At 33.1% G+C, this 26,038-nt stretch overlaps 1 protein-coding gene and 1 long non-coding RNA gene across 5 annotated transcripts in view; one reads left to right on the top strand and one right to left on the bottom strand.

Annotated features, from left to right (window-relative positions):
• Positions 1 to 308: 308 nt before the first annotated feature.
• The window catches only part of LOC143253354 (uncharacterized), a 90,281-nt gene continuing 64,551 nt past the window's right edge, over positions 309 to 26,038 (bottom strand). The window contains exon 3 of the long non-coding RNA XR_013029519.1: positions 309 to 699. This is a non-coding gene — a long non-coding RNA (uncharacterized LOC143253354). The remainder of the gene's footprint in view (positions 700 to 26,038) is intronic.
• LOC143253352 (bile acid-sensitive ion channel-like) overlaps positions 2,991 to 26,038 on the top strand; it is a 62,612-nt gene continuing 39,564 nt past the window's right edge. For all 4 annotated transcript variants that reach the window (XM_076507109.1, XM_076507106.1, XM_076507108.1 and 1 more), the window contains exons 1-5: positions 2,991 to 3,215; positions 8,503 to 8,554; positions 16,763 to 16,896; positions 19,540 to 19,631; positions 21,308 to 21,480. In XM_076507109.1, coding sequence (XP_076363224.1) covers positions 3,016 to 3,215; positions 8,503 to 8,554; positions 16,763 to 16,896; positions 19,540 to 19,631; positions 21,308 to 21,480 — 651 coding nt within the window. In that variant the 5' untranslated portion in view covers positions 2,991 to 3,015. The remainder of the gene's footprint in view (positions 3,216 to 8,502; positions 8,555 to 16,762; positions 16,897 to 19,539; positions 19,632 to 21,307; positions 21,481 to 26,038) is intronic.

Raw genomic sequence — 26,038 nt, 5'->3', positions numbered from 1 at the left:
AAACGATACTTTTGTGTTCAATGAACTGTAATCTGAGAAAGTATGTGTCGATGCTATTCTGAATTCTTCATAATTGAGATGTTTTTAATTCAATTCTGCATTTTCGTTTATTACATTTTGATACGTTTTATGTGGCCTTTATGTGTTTTATACACGAGCTAAAGGAAGATATGTTGTTTTTGCTAACAAGATCAAGTCGTGTATCATGCTATTAAAACGTTTTGTCGTATTGTATACATTCAATTGTTATTTTTCTTTGTTATAGTTGACGGTCGCTTATTACGTAACACTTGCTATTTAATAAAAAGATCAGTAATACAACACTTCGGTTAATTTATCGGATCAGAATACATCAAACAAGACAGTGGGCATCTAATTACTCATAGATCCGTTGAAACACATACTCAATCTGCTGCTTCTAGGCAACACTTGGCATCATTATGAATTGAATTACTTCCATTATAGAGAAGCACTGAATACATGTTTCATGTCAGGCATCTGAAAGCGAGGTTTCAGGCCCGAAAAAAACTACTTGAAGTGTGGGCTATCTACAACAGAAAAGTGTATGGTATCACCAGTTATAAATGATGCGAGGTTGTTGGGAACTATTTAAGTTGTACGAAACACTTTCAAATTTGTCTGAGTCTGTGGCCATGACTGTATTGAAGAGTTATTCATCTCAGCATCAGAGTAGATCAACTGGAAATAAAAAATTGTCGATATTAGTAGCTCAAACAATATTTGATATTAACATTGACATATTCATATTAAATACAGATGCAGTAAAAATACGATATCTTTAATTTCAGTATGAATTATTTAATTGTGGAAATTTCCATTGTTGCAAATGCAGTTCACGTTTAACACAAATTGCAAACTTCCATCGCAAACATGACAAAAAGATATTTCAGTTTAATTTCTATGTATAAATATTAATCTCGCATAAATACATCATACAACAGAATATCAATTACAGAACTGAATACATAGAAATAGCAGTTTGTATAATCTCTCACAGTGTAATATACCAGACGTTGTATATTAAAAATAATTACGTAATTTAACATAGTTATGGCTAATAATGATTACTTGGTGACGGTAAATATAAATATAATCAATGTATAATTATATTTTAGTATCCATAAGACATATTAAATGAAATATCCTATTTTCTATTAATTGCGGTACTGATTAACATTAACTTCACATTAAGTCTAGCTGCACAGATCAGAACTAAAACAGTAGATTTAATATACCGCTCTTACTAAGTGTATGCAAAATCATAAAAAAACACAAAAATTTATAATGATTAAAATCCATTTATTCACCAGTTGGGCAAGTTTCTTGTTTACTTTATGCCATAATGCAAATAATATTTAAAAAGTTTAGGCCATAAAAAATATTTTTGTTTGTTATTAAATACAAAGCGCAACATCACTATGCCACTGGCGGAAAACAAATATAACATATCATGTGATATTATTTGTTTGATACAAAACAAGTTATCTGTACTCTGCTCATCAAGGGGAAGCAAAACTACATTTGTTTTGCAATATACGGCCTCAGACTTATCACTGAAATGTACAAATTAAATAAATATGTTTCTTTGTTTTGGAGAAAAGCTACATTGGATAATCGGTTGTGTCCACCACAAGGAAACAAAACTTCAGATTTTAATTTTGTAAATCCCTTGAGTTACAGCTATGCAGCTGGGGAGCAATTATATAAAGAAACAACGTTGTGTAATATATGTAAGAATAGTCAGCTAAAAAGTAAAATTAAAAATGGGGCCCCGTGGGCTCTACTCGTTCTATTACCTCTCCATGCAATTTTTCTAGTCCACTTAGCATGCAAGGGCGATGATTTTCTAGCCAGTTTCCAAAGGCAATATGTTAACAACTTATTGGTAACTATTTGTATGATATAGTACGAATAGACGTTTCGCTCTTTAGGTGCTTGAAGTATTTGACGGCTAGAAGTCTCATCATGGAGAATCCACACTATATTGGCAATTTTTTTTCCAAAAATAGATTATTATTCTATGTGTTTTTGTCTAAAGCATGTGTATGGCTTTTGCAACTGACTTTTGTATTGGTTTATTCTAACCTGTTACAAAACTCAGTATTTCGTCTGGAGACAAGTCGTCGCTAGTTGATCCAGATTGATGTAGTTTGCAATGCCACTAAGTGCAAATTATTTATCCACTTTTGAGTTCTAATTCCTCAATATAAATACATATTGATGCTCTGAGTGTATGGATGTAGACATATATTGTACTTGGATTAAAACAAACAACAACATTACAGGTCCTTCCCAAATCAATTAATTTTTGATAGCATAACACTACATACGCATACTAAATGTCCCCCGCTGGTACAGCGGTAAGTCTACAGATTTACCACGTTAAAATCGGGGATTCAATTACTCGCCATGGACTCAGCAGATATCCAGAAGTGGCTGTACTATTAGAAAAAACACACGCGCATTTTAAAATATGTCAAAATGTAATTATGATAGACCCGTTCTAACGTGACTTTATATTGGCTGTGATTATCAAAAGAACTTATGATTTGCATATTCAATTTATCTCAATCGAACACGCTGAGCCCTTTTTATCTTGCCATTGACTTTTACTTCTGAGGTAGATAAAATATAATTTTCTTCATTTGTTCATGACATTTAGATATGTAAATATAAGCTGGTTGCTGCAGTAAATTGTTTTTTGAAATTCGTTTCTCTGAATGTCAGTTAACATATTTCTGTTTTGTATCATTATGTTAATACAATGTTGTCATTCTCGTAACAGAATAACAAAATGTAAAATGTAGATTGCACCTTTCAACGCAAACTCATAAAACTCGTATAAAGTTTATGAAATAAAAGCGCATGCGTAAATATTCAAGTGCCTGGCTATGATTGACACGACTTAATCGATTGATAGAGTAACTACAGAGATAAATTCCTTTTTTGCCTTTATAAAAGTATTGGATTGTTGTCTCCTTTATTAAACCAGCCATGATTTCGTACAAAACACTTTCGCAACTAGTTGCTCCTATTCTCCAATTACTATTTGTGGTAGGTTGTGTGGCTGGATTTATATTTCAGGTTGTCGAGTTTGTTCAATTCTACTATGAATATTCAACAACTGTAGAGATCAAGATCGAACCTGTGAAAGAGATAACTTTCCCAACCGTTGCATTCTGTTCTAATAGTAGGTAAGTACAGACAGAAAAAAATATATATGTAATGAAACATCAAGTTAAAGTGATTGTTGTGATCATGTTAGAATACACATCCGCCACGAACCATATATTTCTAAATTTGTATATAATATTAAGATAATCCCGGTCATTAATATGGCTGTTTTTCAAGTACATTTAATAAATCTAGATTTCTAGAGTTACCCTCAATGAGGAGCAAAGTCCTACAGCTCAAACACTAAAGAGAGGATAAACATGATGTTCCTCATTTGTGTTAACTATTCATTGGTAAATATAGAATACAAGTTACAGATCTATCTCTAGTAATCATAGTTTGATTTTAATGAGTTTCAATTATGTTATTTGTTTTCATGTGTAAATTATAAATCCATATTTTGATTCCACTAAATGTAATTTTTGGAAAGAGTATGGAAACAAAATAGGGATTTGTAACTTGAGTTCATGATATGTGCAGCCTATTACTTGTTTACCATTTCTATTTGCAGGTTTTTAAATTTCTAATTTTTTATTTATCTTATTGTTAATATACATGGTGGCCCGTAAGTCCCTTTACATCAATAAATGTATCATGCATCCAGTGTATCTGTGTGTTGTCCTTCATTCTCGCTGCATAATATTATGCGACGCCATTTGTGAGACATTTTCCTCAACATAGCAGGGGTTATTGTCCCAAACGCCGCGGTAACATCTGCCTTCAACTCATAATTAGTATTACTGAATATGACATAATAACATATGGATTGGTAGGGACTTACGGGCCACCCTGTATATCTCTAGCGCAAGATGTCGCTCTAACTTAAACTACAAACTTCACTCTGCATTTTTCTTTTGCATGTCACAGTTGTTGTTACCTGGAGTTGATATTTTATGATTTATTTTACAATCTTAACTTTTTCATATATCTCTTCCAAGTCAACCAACTGATTTAGCAAGCTCACTCGTAACAACCAAAAACTTTGAGTTAATTAGGTTCTATTATAGTTTTATCTTCGTTTATATTATGTTTTTATCATAGTTTGTATTCTTAGGTTTGTTTCTCATTTATCTTTTTTGTTTTTTACTCTCTCTCCTCAGCTTGATTAACTTTGCGATTTCCGATTGAGGTGGTTCAGTCAGCTCGGGCCCGGCATGTCCAGGTGGTTAGAGCGCTGGACTCGCAATCTGAGGGTTGTAGGTTCAACTGCATGTTACACCAAACATGTTCACCATTTCAACTGTGGGGGCCTTATACTGTGACTGTCAATCCCGCTATTCGTTGGTAAAAGAGTAGCCCAAGAGCTGGCAAAAGGTGGTGAAGACTAGCTGACTTATTTCTTGTCTTACACTGCTAAATTAGGGACAGCTAGCGCAGATAGCCCTTGTGCAGCTTTGCGCGAAATTTAAAAACAAAGAATCAGCTATTTAGAATATTCTTTATTTCATCCATTTCCATGTAATACTTTCCTGTATATTTTAGAATACTGACATTTGCTATGACAGAATGCTCATAATCCCTGGAACCAACCTTTTAAGTTTCAATCGTCGATAGGAATTTATAGAAATCGAACTGGGTCGAAATAAAAAAAAAAGAAAAAAATCCGACGAGCTCAACTGCCTTAGTTGAATTTTGTTTAACTGAGTAGGTCGAAATTTCTATTTAAAATTTCAACTGTACTATTACTTTGCGAAATAATAGGTACAAATTAATAAAAATAACCATGAAACATCACTATTGGCATCTTCCAGAACCATGGCCGTGCCATTAGGTTTAACAGTTAAAGAACTTTACACTTGTCTTGAAAGTACATCAATTGCTGCTTACACTTGACTTATTTGTTGTCACACAATCGAATAAGCATAGCAGAATTTTTGCAGATCTGATTTTAGGCACCACTTTTTGGATTGTGAGTTTATGATTGGTTCAGAAACTAAATAACCATGTGCTGAGTGTTCTAGACAATGGGAATTAGAATACACAAAATTGTCAATTTAAAGAACTAGAAAGTCAGTGTAATACGTTTTTATTAGAGATTAGGCAAGCCTAAATCTGCTTCTCGAGGTATTTTCAAGGCTGAGTGCTGGAGATGTTTTGGATAACTTTATTAAAAGTTTTGATTTGTTTTGAATTTTGTGCAAAGCTACTAGAGCTCTGTCTGCATTAGCCGTTCCTAATTTAGCAGTGTACGACTAGAAGGAAGGCAGCTAGCCATTACCACCCACCGCCAACTCTTGGACTACTCTTACCAATGAATAGTGATATTGACCGTCACTTTATAACAACCCCATGGTTGAAAGGGCAAGCATGTTTGGTGTGACAGAGTTTCAAACCCGTGACCCTCGGATTACAAGTCGAGCACCTTAACCATGCTTTAACGAAGCATGTTGCCATGATTCATTAAAGGAATGCAGAAGTATAAGTGCCAGTATAGGCAGATATTGCAACTAGATTTGCGCTGACGAGGCCGAGTAATATCACCAGTACTTACAGTATGTTTACAGAGTTTACTGTGATGTGTGCTTCAAAAGCGCAAAGCAGTGTGGTGAAGATAGCTTGTTTGTTCGGTTTAAATTTCGCGCAAAGCTGCACGAGGGATTTCTGCGCTAGCCGTCCCTAAATATCAGTATAAGGCAAGAGGAACGCAGCTAGTAATAATCACTCCCGACAACTCTTAGACTACTCTTTTATCAATGAATAGTGTGATTGACCGTATCGTTATAACCCCACCACGGCTGAAAGGGCGAGTATGTTTGGTGTAACGGGGATTCGAGCCCGTAATCCTCGGATAGCGAATCGAGCGCCGTATCCATCTGACCATGACGGGCGGTGATAAAGACAGTGGTCGCAGCAATGTTTCATTTCATCTGAGCGATTTTCAGTGATATTCATTACCAAAACTAGCATCTACTTTAAATGCCCGTTTGAAAAAAAAGTAAAATGTTTTTAACCTAAAGAGCATTTCTAGCGTTCTGAGAATTAATATAAGTATGATTAAACCTGATGTTAAAGTTTAAAAGGTTTTTTACTACTTCTATATAGTATATATTAATACAGACAAATTAAGTTTAACTGAAGCGCATGTTGGTTTACCGGCCCTAACGCAGAATTTTTGAAAGGGGGTCCTAATTTGTCAGATCGAAAGCAAACATATGCAGTGGGAACATGTGACTATTTCAAGCTGAAAAAAAAAAAGCTAATTCTTCATTAGAAGAAGGTAGACTATGTGAAGAACATCAGAAACCATAAACAAATGCGCTGTAACTATATAAAAACATATTACATCAACAAATAGGGAGTTCCACTAAACTATCAAACTATCTCGGACCTCCTTCTTTCGTGCGTAGCCTAATTACTCATGGATACAAAAAACATAATTTAGGCAATTGCTCTGTAACATGTATGCCATATATTTAACAAGTTAGTCATGGTTTAACGTTAGGACTGCAACTGATACTAAATAGGCAAGCCGAAAAATGATAGGCACATGTTTGAATGTTGTATCTTGTTTTAACGGTTTATTAGTGTCAATGTTACTTTAGTTTAATTTGTTGTTTTCAATACGTGCGTGATAAATTATCTTGTATTAATGTGTTTTTCAAATTAGTAGTACCGCACTATTAGGTAAGGTTACAAACATTTATAAACAATCATATAAAAATAAATAAACCTACTATGCAAATTAACTTTGCTGTGTGACACACAAGTTGCTGCTGTACCAATAGTCTGCCTAAATAGACGAAAAATTAACATAAGACTAAAACAATTCAATTTAATTTTCACTTAGAACTTACTTACTTGTCTTATACATCCTCTCCGGAAAAAAAAAAGTTATATATATATATATATTTATATGTGTAGTAATTTCATACTTGTAGATGCTGTAAGGCGAATCTTATCATAGTAGGTGTTGTCTTATGTATGAGTTGAGATCGCAATTTTCAGTAACTGTTTAAAGGTTAAAAGCAACATATAATCCATGGCATTGAGAAATGTAATTAAACTTCTTTTCATTAATGACAACAAAAAACTGTGTTTTTTAATGTGAAGTAAAAAATATTTTCTGAAAACGATCATCATTTTTGTTCGTGAGTAACTGAGAAGTATAACTAGTGTAAGGATTGGATATTTTAACTTCTTACTGATTAACAGTGAAATGAAAACCTTTTGATGTTGCTTGGTATTTGATTATGTTAGTTATTAGTTTCGGATGTGTGAATTTTACCTAGTGCATCTCAATAGTTCCTGAAAACGTAACGACAGCTTGGACTCCAAGTCATGTATAATGCAGAAATAAAACCATCTTTTTCAAATTGGCACGTACACATCTACTTCAGTAACAACCACTCCTCATTTCTTGATGGTTTTATCCCATCATAAGTCTGTTTTAAGGATAATATTTATATTTCTTCATTAGTACTCCTATTGCCTCTCCATTATTGACTGCTTTTTATTCCTGAGAATAGAAATAATTTATTTTTATGCCATATCCTGCTCAGCAAGCAAAGGGTAACATATATGTCGAAAATTCTATGGTAAAAAATTAATTCGGTTGGAGCTATTAGAATTCAGTTAGTTTAATAAGTCATATGAAATTCAGTGCAGTTCTTCGGAACTAGATTTGTGATTAATTCCGAGAATTAAGAGCAAGGACACTGGTCAATATAGTTTTGAAATTATGATTTTTGTGTATTAAAATTATGAAGAAATTCGCTACTCACAATTCAAATACATACTCAAAACAATGTAAAAACTGTTTATCCCTTCTGATCTTTATATTTGATAGTATTATAAATATCTGTTGATACTAAATATTGGTATTTTGAATGATAGGAATGATTAATGCTTGGTAGACTATATAAGGAAACGTTTTGGATCTTGGTAAGGTTAGGATCAGCAGAACATTATACACAAATCTTTTCCTCACTTATAACTCGTTTTAATAAGTGTATGTTGCTTAGAGATGTGCTAGTATTTGAATGTCATTACCAAAAATTTACATTACATGGAAATCATTTATTCATTAAAAGCTCAAAAATATGTTATTTAAAGAAAGTAGAAACACGTATTATTAACAAACAAGAAGGTATTACTGAATTCCGTTTTATTATAAAATGTTTGTTTCTGAAAAATCGTTATTCTTCATTATTTCTCAACAAAATATTTGATTAAAGATATGTTTATTATTTAAAGACTTAACTATTTGTCTTCAAGTTTCATTGGTTAAAAACTGTGATCAAATTGTGTTTCACATTTTTTAGTATTTCTCGTCTTATATGCTTTTCTTGTCTTTTTGTTTATTTATAGAATGAATTTTTCGCACTGGTGTGTAATTAGGCCCAATGACTGCGTTACAAATGTAAGTTTATTCACGATTAACATACTGTTTTATCATTTATATACATAAAAGTTTACTATATTGTTTGTATATTTCTAACCGTAGATAACAACAGTTTCAGTTATGTACAGTTTTCTACGTTAATATATCTCTCTCCCTTAATTCATACTACCTATGTAACACTGCATCTTCTGTGTGTCGAGATATCTCTCATCTGTATCGATACACCAGTATGTGGTTCTTATGTATATCAGCTCGTCTTGTCTATATAAGTAGTTCTTCGTGTTGTATTAATACATGTTTCGTTTTGTAACAGCGTATGATTTGTTTGCTTGTTTAGAATTTCGCGCAAACCAACACGAAGGCTATCTTCGCTAGCCGTCCCTAATTTAGCAGTGTAAGACTAGAGGAAGGCAGCTAGTGATCGTCACCTACCTCCGACTCTCGGCTACTCTTTTAAAAACGAATAGTAGGAGTGACCGTTACAATATATTGCCCTCACAGCTGAAAGAGCGAGCATGATTGGTGTGACAGGGATTCGAATCCGTGACTCTCATACTATCAGTCGAGCGCCCTAATCACCTGGCCTCTCTGGCAGAAGGGTATGATAGCAGATTTCTCGTATATCGCTTCTTTATTAGCAAATATCTGTTCTATGTCGGTACGTTAGTACCTGCCTTTTCAGTGCTCGTACGTCAATACGTTCTTTCTGTACCATCACGTGTCTTCTTTATTTGTGCATTAATACACACACCTTTTATATTGTTGTGTCAACATCACTCCTCTGTATTAGCAAATGCTTCTTCTGTATTATCATATCCAGTACGCATCCCTTTCTACTAATATAGCAGTAAGTCTTTTCTGCAGCAGTACATATTCGTATGAGTATAAACCCTTCCTGTATTGGTGCATCTGCAATATTAGAATACCATCACGCCACTTGCGTAATGGTTCATATTCTTACTGAATCACTAGGTATGTATTCTCTATCGATGCGTATCATTCGCTTTAATACATTGTTGTGTATTAACAGATGGTACTTATCTTCTCTGTTAGTGAAAATGATTTTATAGATAATTACTGAATTCATAGTTATAAGATCTTAAAATGTACACATATGTCTGGTCTACATGACTGTATTATCTCATAATAATGACGTGAAATTAGTGTTAACCGATAATTATATTTTACAAAATTTCTTAGATAAATCCAAAGGTTTCCAAAGATATGGTGCTGTACACCTTGCAATTATTATTTGGAATTATACATGAAAATAAATAATTTAGAATTGTCAATTAGTTTTCGTATTACGTCAGGAGATGTCGAGGTTTTAAGGACTAGGATCCTCTTTCATGGATCTTAATTTAACATCGTAATTTTCAGGAATCCAAGAAAAACTAAATACATTTCTTGCTAAGACGATACACATATACAAAGGAAGTGAAAAACCTCTCGGAAAGCTATTTCAGGGTTGTCTGCCATACTAAAGCCCGGAATACTCTTGTGTTTTGAGCCCTCAACTCGCGAACTGAGTGTCGGAGGCTCCAATTCCTGTTAGCGAACATCCTCGCCCTTTCAGCTGTGGAGCGATAAGTCCCACTATTTGTTGGTAAAACGGTATCCCCACAGTTGGCAGTGAGTGATGCTGACTAACTGTGTTTTCTCTAGACTATCACGACTAAAATACGGACGGCTAGCGCAAATAACCCTCAAATAGTTTTGCTCGAAATTCAAACGAAACCAAACTTTGCTCGCTATCCCTTACAAGCATTCACACTAAGCAGAAGATGTAAAACGTTGTAAGCTGGAAGTTAAATTAGCAGCCATCAAACGACTGAGCTAAAGGCGTTGTCCTCGTTAGAGGGGCAGAGGCTGCAGACTTCAATACACTTCAAGAACAATGGCCAAGGGACGCATTTAAAACAGGAAACATCACAGTACCAATATCGAAATAAACCTAACACTCGATCCTTTGTAATTAAAGTTGTGCACCCTACCATGGAAACAAAACAAATACAACACAAAAACATCACATACACAATTTAAAGCGCAACAAAAACACAAACAAACATGATCAAACTTTGTACACATCAATAACAGAACAACGAACGTATAATATCTGAAGGTATTATATCATGAAATCACAGATTACAATTGAAGAAGCAAAAGTATCCACCTTGGTTGTAATCCAGTTACAACTGTCAACGATATGGATATGTTGCAGCCGCCTGTAAACCTCTCCTCCGGCGTATAGGAGAACACCATAATTCAAAATGACCAGGCCCGGCATGGCCAGGTGGTTAAGACGCTCAAACTGTAAACTGAGAGTCGTAGGTTCGAATTCCTCTTGCACTAAACATGCTCGTTCTTTCAGCTGTGGAGGCGTTATAATGTTTCGGTCAATCCCACTATTCGTTGGTAAAAGAGTAGCCCAAGAGTTGACAGCAGGTGGTTATGACTAGCTGCCTTTTTCTAGTCGTACACTGCTAAATTAGGGACAGCTAGCGCAGATAGCCTTCGTGTAGCTTTGCGCGAAATTCAGAATACAAACAAACGATCAGAATGATCAAAATGCACAGTAATTCACAATGCTGTAAGTGCCAAAAGCAAAACATATAGATAGCTATAAAGAATAATCTACAAAATACACCAAAAGTAACAAATTATAGAAACAAACACATATCACTCAGAAATAAACTCTAATAAAAAGCAGAAAAACACCACTTTTGCAAACACCATTAACAAAGATCACACCTGTACAAACTACAACATGCAGCACAGTCACAACGACAGAAACCAACTTATATTTGAGATGAACAACAAAACAAAAGTGCAGTAACAGGAAACTAACAATCAAATACATTAGTAACTAAAACAAACAATCAAGAAACAAATCCTATCATTCAAGCCACTAGAATACATTCATAGATTTTATAGAACGGAACAGAATCCCCCAAAACAGCAAGACAATTTTACACTCTTGATAGAAATAGCCAAACACTCTTTTATACCTGTAATACCACACATCATTTGTCTATTCATACCATACAAATAAGTAAACAAATATCTAGAGTCACCCCATTCCAGAGCTTAATTTACATCGGCCATAAGATAAGATTCATGGACGTGACCCTGAAAAGAATAAATGTAATCAAACGAAACGAAGAACCGCTACAAACCTCTATTAAAAACAATAGTCAAGTAGGGAGGACGGGATCAGAATTACAGCTCACACTCAAAGGTCTAAACAAGACCAAAATATTGATGATCGATCAATAGCCGTCCATATTTTAAGCAAACTTTTGAACAGAGATTTCGATTCTGTGACCCGAAGATTACTTGTCGAGGATTGTCACCACCAGACCATGCCATGCCATAGTATACAAGCGAGATATTGACCAAACTAATGTTGGTAACATGTGGTTGTAGGTTCAGCATGAATACCAGATTATTAAGTTCCTGTATAAAGTTTAATTAAGGTTATAAATAACTGAAAGAAAGTGAATGCATAGCTGGACATACAATAATTTGGGTGTAGAGTTTTATTGTGTGGAAGAAGTAGCCCTTCTTCATAACTACTTCGTTAAACTTTGTAAGAAAGAATAACTCTCGTTGATTTTAAACTATTAACTGTGATGAAGAATATCAGATACAGCACTCCTCCTCACAAAGGATTAAAACAGTTGTTTGAGCCTCATAACTTGATTAAATATCATTTTGTAATGTGTCCACAGCTAAAATAATGAGCGCCATCATCATGAATTATGCCTCATCCTGTTTGTTCAGCAATTCGACACATTTATATATCTGACCCTATAGATGTGGAGTGCGTTGAATAATTCATAGCTTATGTCAAAGACTAAGACAATACCGTGCGAGTTTCACACAATTTATATACTTGGTAAGCAAAGAGTGACTTCGAATTTATTTGAATGAAGGAACAGTTTGAGAATATTGTTTTACAAACCAAATTTCATATCGTCTTCTGCAATCATTGATAAATCGCCATACTTAATCGATTTCTGCTCACATTTTAAAGTGAGGTATGAGAACAAATCTACATTAGTAAAACGAATAATCAGTAACTACTAAAAGAAAGTTTTAGTAAAGGGCAAAAAAACTTTTTTTACATTTAATAGGGAAAATGTAAACACTATGATATTAGCATAAATAATAGCTGGTCAAAAGTTTAAGACCACGCTGAAACAAAGCGTTAATCGGTAAACAAGTAATGAAATTTAGTCATTTGTGTTCAAGCATTAGCACTGTCAACATCTCCCATTGACATCTCTTGCATTACATTGGGAAAGAATATGGCAAAGTTGAAATGTTGACAGAGTTTGAAAGTGGCAGAATTGTCGAGCTGTAAAAGTAAGGTCTCTCTCAACGTGCCATCGGTGAGATTGGGCGTAGTAAAACTGCTGTTGCAAATTTCTTAAAAGACCCTGAGGCATACGGAACGAGAATTTCAAGTGGTTGGCCCAAAAAATTTCGCCGGCATTGAGCAGGATGATTCGACGGGTTATCCGGCAAGACATCAGCCGCCCGTCGAACCAGATTAAGGCCCTTGCAGATACAGAATGCAACTCAATAACAATAAAACGGCATCTATGAGAGAAAGGCTTTTAAAACCATAAACGTCTTGAAAGGCCACTCCTCCTTCCACACCACGAAACAGGTCGGTTAAACTTTGCTGAGAAGCACTAAATATGGAATGTAGAAAAGTGGACAAAGATTTTGTTCTCTGATGATAAAATAATTAACATGGGTGATCCAGATAGGTTCCAACGTTACTGGCACAATAAGGATATCCCATCAGAGACATTTTCTACACGACACAGTGGAAGAGGTTCCATCATGAGCTGAAGTGCCTTTTCCTTCCATGAGACAATTGAGCTTCAGGTTATACATGGGCTTCAAACAGCGGCTGGCTACACTGGCATGTTGAAGAGAGCATTCTTACTGACTGAAAGCCTTCGCTTGTGTGGAAATGGATGGATTTTTCAGCAGGACAACGCTGCATTCCACAATGCCCGCAGGACAAAGGACTGTTTCATGGTGAATAACGTGATTCTTTTGGACCAACCAGCATTTTCGCCCAAACTGAACCTCATTAAAAATGTTTGGGGGTGGATGGCAAGGGAAGTCTATAGAAATGCACGTCAATTGCAAACAGTGGATAATCTTCGTGAAGCCATCTTCACCACTTGTAGTAACATTCGAGCCATCCTTCTGCAAATGCTTATATCGACCATGCGAAAGCGAATGTTTGCAGTTATTCGCGATGACGGCCATGCAACTCAGTACTGAGACCTCTGTTGGGCATTTCGTACCCTGTTTAGGATTTCTTTTTGGTATGGTCTTAATATTTTGACCAATTAGTATTTAGGCTAATTTCCCAGTGTTCACATTTTCCATATTAAATGCTAAAAACGTTTTATTTTATTTCTCGTTTCTTATTTTCATATTACTCTACTCGAATAAGTGGTTGAGTCTAACAACGCAAAATGCAATATGTTTCCTTTATGTTCATTGGCCTTATGATTTTGGCCAGAGGTGTATATAGTCATCTTTCCGCAGTTCCAGAAATTTTAAACTCATTTGTTACTGGAATATGAATGCTTTTGTTTATTTGTTTGTTTGTTTTGAAATTTCGCACAAAGCTACTTGAGGGCTATCTGTGCTAGCCATCCCTAATTTAGCAGTGTAAGACTAGAGGGAAGGCAGCTAGTCATCACCACCCACCTCCAACTCTTGGGATAATCTTTTACCAACGAATAGTGGGATTGACAGTATCATTGTAACTTCCCCACGGCTGGGAGGGCGAGCATGTTTGGCGCGACGGGGATGCGAAGCCGCTACCCTCAGATTACGAGTCGCACGCCTTAACACGCTTGGCCATGCCGGGCCGTAAATATGAATGCAATCAAACACATGCTTGAAAATATTCCATATTTCTGCATACCTCTGTGAACTTTTTCAAAATCAGGTCTCTAATATATTATAGAGCAATAGTTCTCGACCTTTTCTCTTGTTGTGTCAAACTTGTTTCAGGGACCAAAGCATTCATTACAAAAGAAACACTACTGTTATTTTGTATCAGTATATATACGTGCTTCCAAAGCATGAAAAATATCTCGAAACAATTATTCCCCACTTTAAACCAATTCAGTGATTTGTGTCATAATGATATCTGATATACTAATAAAGAAATATGGGGTTGTTTGATTATGTTCCTTAAAGCAAATGCATGTTTGTCGAGGAATTCCAACTGAGAACCACTGCTCCAGAACACTCAGAGTATGTATGTATACATATGGATAACGTTTTTCATAATTAAGTATTTTCTCTTCGCATTTCATTTTATTGGTCGCCGTGACTAAATATATTCATACAGTATTTCAGGTTATGAGTTGTTACTTGTATAAGAAGATAACACATTATGTTGTGGAGGATGTTATTCTTAGACCCAACCTAAAATTATTGATCAACTACTTGATCTCATGTCAGAATTTAAAATTTAATACTATTATCATTTGTAATTTCTCATTGGTTATTACATTAAATTTTCAATTCCGATAAAATTTAGCATGTTTGTCAGCAGCTTTACTTTAAATTTTGTTTATAGAACACATACCCTGTGGCTAAATATTGACAAACGTCGTTTCCGTGACGGTTTATTGGATATTGAAGATGTCAGTTCTCACCAAGATTATCTAAAAAGGCAGACGCCGACAACATTTTAGCAACAATATTTCATTGCCTAATCAATTTTTGGAAGACAGTTTCATATATATATATCAAAATATAAAACTAATGTCTTTTGTGATTTTGTGTGATGGGATTTGATTTTCAATGTGATGGCATGATTAACAGAAAGAGATTTCAATAAACTGTGATCTTTACCTTTTTATTTTATTTTTTAAATTCATACGTAATAGCTACTATGAAAACTTTTTCATCAGTGAGTTTAAGAGATAATTAATGAGCTTTATGAAGGCGTCATCAAGATATCCAAATTTCTGGTATCAAATATGTATTTTGTGTTTCTATTTTTCACCCTCAGAATTTTCTATGATGATAAATTGCTTAATTTGTGTTATAAGTTAGACATGGTGGTATGCTTGTCTCAACAAAGTCACTTTAGGCTAACTGTTGTGTTTACAGTGGGGAATTAAACCTTGGATTTTTGTGTAGTAAGTTTGTAAGCTTACTACTGTTACAACAAGGGGGTAGGCTTGTGTGTTTGTAAATGGGAGTATGTTGTTGGATGAATTAAGTAAAGGAAGATTGAACAATCAAAATTTACATCATTGTAATTGTCCTCCGTCAGTGCTTAAATCTCCTATTAAATAAAATGTGTTTTAATACGTTGTGAGTATACACAAGTGTACATCTTTGTGGTAAATATCTTTTAAGTTCAAACTGGTTGAAGTGCATAACTTGATTCATATGGAAAGCTATATGTGAGAAAGATATAAAGATTACATAAGAACTAGGAATTAAAATTTAAATTGAATTTTGTTGCTTGACTGAAGTGGCTATTATTTTTATCCGTATTTATTCACTCAGAGCAAACACTAATTTAAATACATGGGCAAAAATTCATGATAAAACTATATAAACATTATTGAGAACATTTTACTTTAAATACACTATTTTTGATTAACCCTTAAAGAAATTGTTGGTGCTAACTGTATTGAGTGTCAAATCAAGCAGGCCATGCTTGCTCTTTCAGCCATGGGGGCGTTATAATGTGATGGTCAACCCCACTGTTTGTTGGTAAAAGAGTAGCCCAAGAGTTGTAGGTGGGTGATGATGACTAGCTACCTTTCGTCTAGTCTTACACTGCTATATTAGGAATGGCTTGCGCAGATAGCCCTTGTGCAGCTTTGCGCGAATTAAAACAAACAAACAAGTCAACCAGAATAAATTAACATAATTTTATTAAATTCCACAGAATAAGTACCCTGCTGGGGCAGTGTTTTGTCTCAGGAAGGACTTGCACAGCAGATAGCCCAGTTTGTATTTTTTTAAAAAATAAACACCCTTAGTACTTATTTTCATTATTAATATCAGTGGAAATTATCAGATAAATATATTAAATAATTAAATGTTGTAATATTATTTGTTTACTAATGTTGCATTTAGATTTAGACATTGTAAAAAACAACAACGAAGCTATTAAACATTATCAAACAAAATATTAATTTTCTTCTTTCCACTCAGCTCACCAGTGTCAGAGATGTGATAAAATGGAATCACTACATAAACTCGCTAACAGTAGCAGAGATGAAAGAGGCTGGATTTCAACTTGATAAAAGTTTAGTTTATTGCAGTGTTATGGGGTATTATGGATGTGAGTAAGTAACTTGAAAAATGTTTCATAGTCTCATAATACATATGTTGGTTAAGGTTACATAAGTTAATGGAGCTTGTCCTAAGAGAAATGGAATGGGAGAAAATTATAACTGATGTAGATGACATAATGCAATTTTATGATAAGCATTTCAGCCTACTGTCAAAAATCCTTGATTGGTGTTTCTGTAGGTAAAAAAATGATAGCAGGCTTGGAATCAATATACTTATTCTGACATACGGAAAATTTGCCTCGTATATAAGGAAGGAACAGAATATCCATTGGTCATACAAGTAACACAATAGATATGGATTAGCCACAGCCAGTGAATAAAAAAAGAAGGCTGTAGTTTTGATGAATTTTCATCTTAATATTGTCATATTAAGGTCCACTTCTAGGTTTTGCACTATTGTCTGGTGTAACTAAGACTGACATGCAACTTAAACCTCTTGAAAACTATAATCAAGTATTCATTCACAAATACATATTGTAGTTGAAGCTTCAATATCAGCTTTATTCCCAACATAATTTTCCATTCATTCTGCACACTAATGTCAGTTATAGTGAAATCAAAGTAATGTTGTTACAGATGTATCAGAAAGTGTAGAGCACTTTATCGTATATGCAAATCAAACATTAGTGAATTCTGAATGCTGATATTGCACAACAAAGAATTAACTGCCTTCAGTTGTATTGTTTCATAAGCAATACAAACACAAATGTGCAGTAAGGAGTTTGTTTGTGATATATGTAAATTTTATACATAGAACAAGAACAGATTATAAAAATACTAATACCTTTTAATATAACCTTAACTATAGCATGTAAATAATAGATACATAGTAAACTTAAATGTCTCTAGAGTGATCACTCTTAATCAGATACTTTGTACATGTATGATGGTGGACTCTGGTTAGATAAGCTTAATACCACGTAGTGACTGACAGCTTTCTAGTTTTTATTTCACTTATCAAAGATAAAATGGTGCGTTTGCTTACCACAAAATCATATCTATTACATAACAGAGTTCATCATTCAAGTGCACTATTTGTCACTGAAATGGCATATGTATTTTAAAACCCAAAATATATGATAAGAATTACAACTTTATTGTATGACATAGTCAGTTGTATTGTAATAAAATCCCTTGAGCCAACATGTCACACTTAACAATTTCCTACCTGAGGAATATATATACACCTGTAGGTTGTATTACAGGGATTTAATTAGTTTATAATTAAGTGCTACATATCAGTTATGTCTACATAACCAATGGGTATATTTAAATTATTTAGAGACAATTGCTATAATATCTGAACTTACATATACATTGTGTGTGTGTTTGTTTCTTTTTATTATAGCAAATCTACATCAGGCTATCTGCTTAGCCCACTGAGGGGAATCGAACCCCTGATTTTAGCATTGTAAATCTATAGACTTGTCGTTGTGCTTGTGGGGGTCGTACATACATTGCAGTTCCATATTATAGTACTATTTATGATCATTTTAAGCATACAATAATTTTAATAGTTTCAAATACGGCATTCTAACTGCACAAATTTAAGCTTTACTATACCCACAAGTTATATTTATTTAACAATTACGTGCTCTTAAATTAGACAAAAAAAAGTAGAGCAGTGGTATTTTAAAGCCCACTGGCCCCACTACATCAATGGACAGCATCCAAAGTAGAACCAGATAATGCAAATAAATTAACTGACCAGATGATCAGAGATAGTCTGTTTGTTAATAGTCTAAATTTTGGATACTTTGTGGTGATAGAAATTGCTGTAGCACCAGTGACAACAAATTATGCAGATACTGTTGTTTTACTGTTGGATGGGGCCCCTAAACATCAGTTAGGAGCTTTAGAAGGAGTAGTACATCCATTGCAACCAGACAAAGTAAGAATTTTGTGTGGTGCCAAGAGGATGAACTATTCACAACAAGGAAACTTTGTAAAACATATACTTGGATAAAACTGGGTTTCTTGGGGAACCTTGTTGTGGAAATCAATAAATTATAATTCTCATCAATTACTTTTCCAAATAAGCTGAAACATGTAATGTATCTCTGCTCTGTGTGATAGTAAAAAATTGGCACAAATAAACATTATATTGTATTACTCAAACTACTGTAAAGTACCCCGAAATCCACTAACGTACTATTCCATGAAAAGTGCATGAATTTCATAACGAGAGCCTGATGCAAAAAGTATTTTTTGTTATCAAATATAATGCTGTGAAAATGGCTATTTGTGCACAGGAATTACTACAATAACACAGAGTCATAGCTTTCACTTTAGTATAAAAGAACTTGTAGCCCTAGGGCATCACCTGACTTATCAATAGAAAATGTTACTGTTTGTGCATGCTCTAAATTACTACCATTTTTCCCATGAAAATGTTTACATGATGCTATACCTGTATGACAGAAAAACATGAGAGGAACTTGTGCTTTCTTAAACAATATTTTGTATTGTCCCTTATTTGCAAGTTTGGTTTATAACATTACAAATCATGTTTGTTTGCCTCTTGTTTAGCTTTGTACTTATTAATAAAAAAGAACCAAATATTCAAAATTTAAATACATTTCAAACAAGGTGTTATTTAAAAGTTAACTAACCTTTTTTTTCATTCTTACACAGTCCACTTTACAAGTCTTATACTTCTGTGTATGGAAACTGCTTGACCATAAATAATGACTGGTTACCACATGCTGTTATCGGAAATCGTTATGGTATGTGTGCTTATCTACTTTTTAACAAATGGTTCTTTGTTTTAAATACTCCAAAATTGAAGCACATTGGTTTTATATTGATATTTCCAGTTTTGTGAAAAGCTAAGATAAGTTATTTTTAATTGTTCCCCAACCCCCACCAAAGTTTAATTACTTCATTTCAAACATATTATAATTTTATCTCATCATCTAAGTATTTATCTCTGGCAGTACTCAACTTGCAATGGGTTCTTATTGTGTTGTGAAACATACTTGCCATTTAAGCTGCAGAGATGTTACAATACCACAGTCAAACATAATGTTTTTTGATAAACAAGTACTTCAGGAGTTGGAAGTGAGTGGTGTTGACTAGTTGTCTTTCTCTTAGTCTATTATCACTTCAATATTAGAGATGCCAAATGCAAATAGCACTTGCTAGCTGTGAGCAGAGTTCACAATAAAAAATTAAACATAATATAAGATGGTTGGAATTTCAAGTAACTTCACTATAAAAAAAAGCATTTTTTACGCTATATATTTAATGCCATAATTTGCTAGTTCAAACAGTACCTCTCAACCCTTTTTTTATTGTACGCCCTACCCAAACTTCAAGAAATTTTCTACAGTCCATTTCAGAAACTTCTAGAAGTATGATGCATATGGCAGTGTTGTCTTGTAGTTTCCATGCTGGACTCATGATCATGAAAATGGGTGATGTGTTATGCAGTAAACACTGCAGGAAGTGTTATCATTTCTGCCACTTTCACAGTAAATCAACTGATACTAATCTTCCTCCCGACCATTTTCAATAGAAAATATACTATACTTTCAGCACTACATTCAGTGCAAGTTCTATGGGAATTTATTAAGATTTTTCATTAATACATAGATAGAATTTTATGAGGTATTATTTTGTTTGCATCATACTTTTACTTTTTTGCAACATCTTCCAAAAATAATAAATCTCAAACACATTTGAGACCCAACTCAAATTGCTTTGCAGCTTACCAGTTGGCCATAACCCATCAATCAAGATGTATTGAGTTGTAAAACATGATACAAACTTTTAACAGAATAATTTTTTTCAAGTGTAATGGAGCTAGATTATGAACACAATATAGCTGTGATGTATGATTGATTTTAAAGATTAGTTGAATTGTGTAGTATGTATGCTTCATAGAAGTAAGTTGATTTGCATTATATTAGTAGGCCCACAGACAATTATGGAAATGGTCAGGTATTTAAAATTTTAAGTTTGTAGAAACATAAATGAAGGAAAATGTAGTTTCAGCTGGTATGGGTATCAGCACTTCAATGAAAATAAAGTACCGAATAATATTTCAACCTCCTAAGGCTATCCTCAGGTTAACAAAGTATTAATACCCATACCAGCCATCTCGAGAATACAAGTGGGTTTCTTGTCATTATGAATAAATGAAAGACAGAAGTGGATGAACCATTAAAATATTTTCAACAAATAATTTAGAAAAAAAACCTACCAGTTAAAGAACAGTTATACTGTGAAAACTGTATTTATTGTGGAAATAATTATTAGTGTATAACACACACACACACACACACACACATATATGTGTGTGTGTGTGTATAGGTTAACTTCATTGAAAGATTTAGTGATTATTTCTGTTAATAAAACTAATGTATTGTCTACTGTAATCAGTGGTTTCTTTTCTCACCAGCTGATGAATCTTTCATTCGAATGCAATTCTACTTATATGTGGAAACAAATGTCACTTTTCCTCTGAATAATGGAGTAGTTGTTGCATTTAGTTCACCAGGTTCAGTTCCAGATATTGTCAATGAAGTGTATTCTTTAGAATTTGGAAAAATGCATGTATTTTCTCTATCTCAGGTGAGTAATAATGGGAGTGTAATTTTAATCTTTTGATGTAAAAAAACTTTAAATTCCTTTATAGCTTTCATTGTATATCCAAGTTTATTATACATCAGAGTTGTTTGTTATCTAACATAAAGTAACTCAATAGTTTATTTGTTTTGTGCCAATCAGTGGTATCAAAACTTGGGTTTTAGTGCTGATTCACTGTGGGACAGGTGTATGAACATTAATATTTCTTCATTATACTATATTTTGAACACCACAGGTCATTACTGGTTGTATTTCTAGCATGCTAAAATCAAATGCTTACACTCATAACAGTATTTTTGCTGCTACACCATATGAAAAGAAATTAATTCCATTATATTGTATTGGCTTTATTACATTAAAGAAAATACACTTTTTTCATATTATTCCTGTCATTTCTTTTCAGAGTAAATAAGAACATTCTCTGCTACTAAAAAAAAAATTCAAATGTTTGTGAGTAATTTAATGATGCTCATTCTAAAAAAATCATGTTGATAATTACTGATACCTTCAGTTTCTGAGTTATGACAGGCTTATTTAAAATATTCTTATGTATCATAAAAATGTTTTCCTTAATAAATTTATCTGTTTATTGAGAGTTGCATTTGATAATGTATAATCTGCATACTTTGAAAAACTTCTTTCATGTTGAAATCATGAGTATCAGAAATTGATGACTCAATGTTCACATTGTGCAAAAGTATAGCTTTTCGAGTAAGTCAATAAGATGTCTCCAGTCTTTAGGATGATGTTCAGTACCTACTTCTTCAATTGATGTATTAATATTCGTATAGACATACAAAGTATCTTGTATGTTGTCGTGAGAAACAACACTTTCATGGTGACTTTTGTAAATCAAACCTCTTGTTCGTGAAGTTAATAAATTCTGCTGCTGTAAAAGAGGGACAAGAAGTTCCTCATTCTTATTTGGAAAAGACAGGTCTTGAATCAGATCATCTAGATCATTTTGTGTGATCAGATTAAACAGCGTAAGTTGAGGTACTACAGGAATAGAATCTCTAAGTGAAGAGGTGGAAGATGATTTGTTGTCTTCTTTTCAGGATAATTCTTCTGCTTTCAAATTAACTGGTAAATGTGGAATTGGAAAACTATCTCTCTCTTAGGTACTAATTTCATCACAAATGCAGAATGTGGATTTTTTTATCCTTTCCATACAAGTGAAAGTTCAAGGGCTATGTTATCACATTTCTTGACTTGCATACAAAATATTTTGGAACTACTATTTCATGACAACATTAAGTTTGATATTAAACTAAACTATATATCATAATTCAACTTTTCATAGTATCCATTCTTTAATTTCATAATTTAAAAGTAAATATTAAAAAAGAAAAACGCACCTAAACATCAGTTTTTGTGTGTCATGTGATATTCTGAATATAGCACTAGTTCAGTTCTTATGTTTGTAATGTCAAAACACAAGTTTATAGTTTTGTATGAATTAGAAACTTAAATTACAAATATTGAAAGGTAGAATGTAAAATAAGAACCTTCTGGTTTTTTTTTTTCATATTCTGAGATATCCCTAACATACTGAATCAAATATGGTGACTCAGTTGCCTCTTTTGATTTTGTAATGACATGTCAATAAGCAACCAAAAGGTCAGAATGTAGTCCAAGTAGAATTATCAGTCCTTTTTTAATATAATGATGTCATCTATTTCATATATTTTAGATCCAGATTGAGTTTAGCTACTAAACTTGGTAAATGAAACTGGAATTATATGGTGTTGATATAGTAATTTATGATTTTTGGGTTATTTAAATATATATATATATATTTCTGAAACTTTAAAAGAATTATTTCACTTCACATTCTCTATCAAATACAAAGGTTATAACTGGAAGAAATAATTGTTTGCTTTACTTATTAATTTACTGTTCCATGTTTTACGAAAAATGTGTTTAAAAACTTTTTTGTAAATGTTAATAATACATATATATACATAATGTATTAAAACTGAAATGTGACTATTTTTACAAAATACTAGTCCACTAAAACACAGCAAGACAGGTCACTTTGGATAGGTCAATTTTAAATTCATGGATATCATAACATGACTACATATGCACTGTATCATTGTAACATCTGTGATGTTAGCCAGCAATGGCTGAAAGGTCAATATAAGAAAAATAATAAATATATATATAAATGTATAATCTCACAACTTTTAAGTTATTTAAATTAAATATGTTCTTGAGTTATAATATGTAGTCATTCTCAAAAGAAAAAAACACAATTCATATTGATTTCCTTATGTTTTTATGGTGGTTATGAGATCAGTCAGATCTAACAAACACATATAGATGTTCCAATTAAATACTGAAAATGACAGAAAAATATAAAGTATTTCTGGGGGTTGGAAAAATTTCACATGTGAAATTAGAAATTTTTGAGATGCATAAAAATACTTTTAATTTTAAAATGAAAATTACTCTTCATGTTGGACAGTCAAAAACCTGATATTCTGTGATCAAAAGACTTGTAATGTTTACCAATAATCTTCAAAAGTTTGTACGCATGTGTATACATTATAAAAATCATAATTATGCTCAGATATACTTTCATGGGTTCCACCCAACCTGTAACAAAGGGGTTAATGTATTGTTTAGTTTGGCCTGTATATCTAGATATATTTTTTCTTGCCTAAATAATGGTCCATTATGTTATCTTTGGGATAATACTATAACATGAGAGACAAATGGCATATTTGCTTTTCTTATTTTGTCAATGTAACAAGCAAGCTAATGAAACTGTAATACGTTGTCCACAGATGTAGCAGAAATCATTAGTGTAATTTTTGCAGTTTCAGACTTTATTTGAACTAGAGGTAATTAGCATTCCAAATTGTTTTTGCCTCCCAGTGGTACAGCGTTATGTCTGTAGACTTACAATACTGAAAACTGGCTTTTGATACCCATGGCGAGCAGAGCACAGATAGCACATTTTGTAGCTTTGTGCTAAATTCAAAACAATATCTAATTTTTTTTTTAAATCTTCTGTCCTGTAAACACAAATTATTTTATATTTTTTTAGAAAATTTTGTTAAAGTTATCCAAAATTTGATTGTATTATGGTTATGATGTGAGGAAAAAGACTGAACTTTGTTCTGACTGTGTGTGGATAGAGGTGAAGTGACCAAGAGAATGAGTGAAGGGCAATTGAGAGATACCTCAAATTCTGTCCCTTATACTAAACTGAGGTACTTGAATGTTATAGCAAATTGACATCATGATTTTCCAGATGAGCAATTGAGCATGGGAATGAAACAAAGGTAGTTCAATTTGCTACAATTATTTTGAGAACAAAAAGCACAACTGAACAATATATTTGAAATTTTACATCAATACACTCAATGTTTCAAATTATCAAAAATGCATGTGTTTTACACTAAACTGTCAAAGTAAATTTAATAAATCTATTGCACTAAGTTGATTGCATGGTATTTCACATAGCGCTAATAAAATATTAACTTCTCAGCTGTGGAACTGACATGCTATTGTGGTGCATTTTAATTTCGTTTGAAAAACAGCTTGCAGAACCACTTAATTGATTACTAAAAATTGAGTACTCAGCTGATAATTTATTTCTGTTGATATGATTGGCTGACTCATTATCTCAAAGCATGCTGAATTACTCTTTAAAAATTACATCCAATTTTCTTTTATATATATTCTGAAATATCATATAATGCAAACAAAATATATACAAAATTATAAAATTTTGTTACACAAATCTCACAATGAATTGTTATTTTCAAGGAAAACCTCCACAAGTAAGGGATTAACATATTACAATACTCAATCAGTAGGTAGTGAGCATATTCTGATTACATTTTGTTGGAATCAGCACCATCAAATTATTGCAAATTGCTTGAGTCTTCTCCAGTTTCATGTTGTTTTTTATGCAGTGGAATTTGAATTAGATGTATAAAATATAGGAATGTTTATCAAAATTAAATTAATACACATTAGCATGCCCACTTTATCATATTTCAGTAGCTATAAATAATTACAGTATGTGATCTTTTCTTATTGAACTATAAATTTTTATGTGTGTGAGTAAATCAGTAATTCCAAATTAATTTCCACACTTCACACTGACCACGAAGCTAAAGGCAGTGCTTGGTGCTATTGGAGAATAAATCAATATCCAATTCCAATTCTGCTTGATTTTGCAAAATCTGATCATACTATTGGATACTGATGCCAAATACTTGTGGTACAGGATGTTTTTCCTCCCTTAATGACATGACTGTGGGGCCTAGCCCATGAGGAAAATTATAATATCCATATTATTATTTTGCTTCCTAGTAATAAAGTGACCCACTGATAGTTTACTTCTTTCTTTATATATTAATTAATTCAGTGTTGCAGGCAAATTTTAAAACAATCTGTCATGTACTGATGTGGTTCAGAATTACACGGTCAAGATGCAACCCATACTTAGATTTCATCTGGAAAATTAAGAGTTGATGCCTATAGTGTGGGCTACAAGTCCAGGCTTTTGAGTGCCTGATGTTGC

This window comes from Tachypleus tridentatus, chromosome 6, assembly GCF_004210375.1.
Source record: "Tachypleus tridentatus isolate NWPU-2018 chromosome 6, ASM421037v1, whole genome shotgun sequence".
NCBI classification, from domain to species: domain Eukaryota; kingdom Metazoa; phylum Arthropoda; class Merostomata; order Xiphosura; family Limulidae; genus Tachypleus; species Tachypleus tridentatus.
Note: the sequence above shows the minus strand (reverse complement) of the source record. Positions and strands in the feature narration are given on the sequence as shown.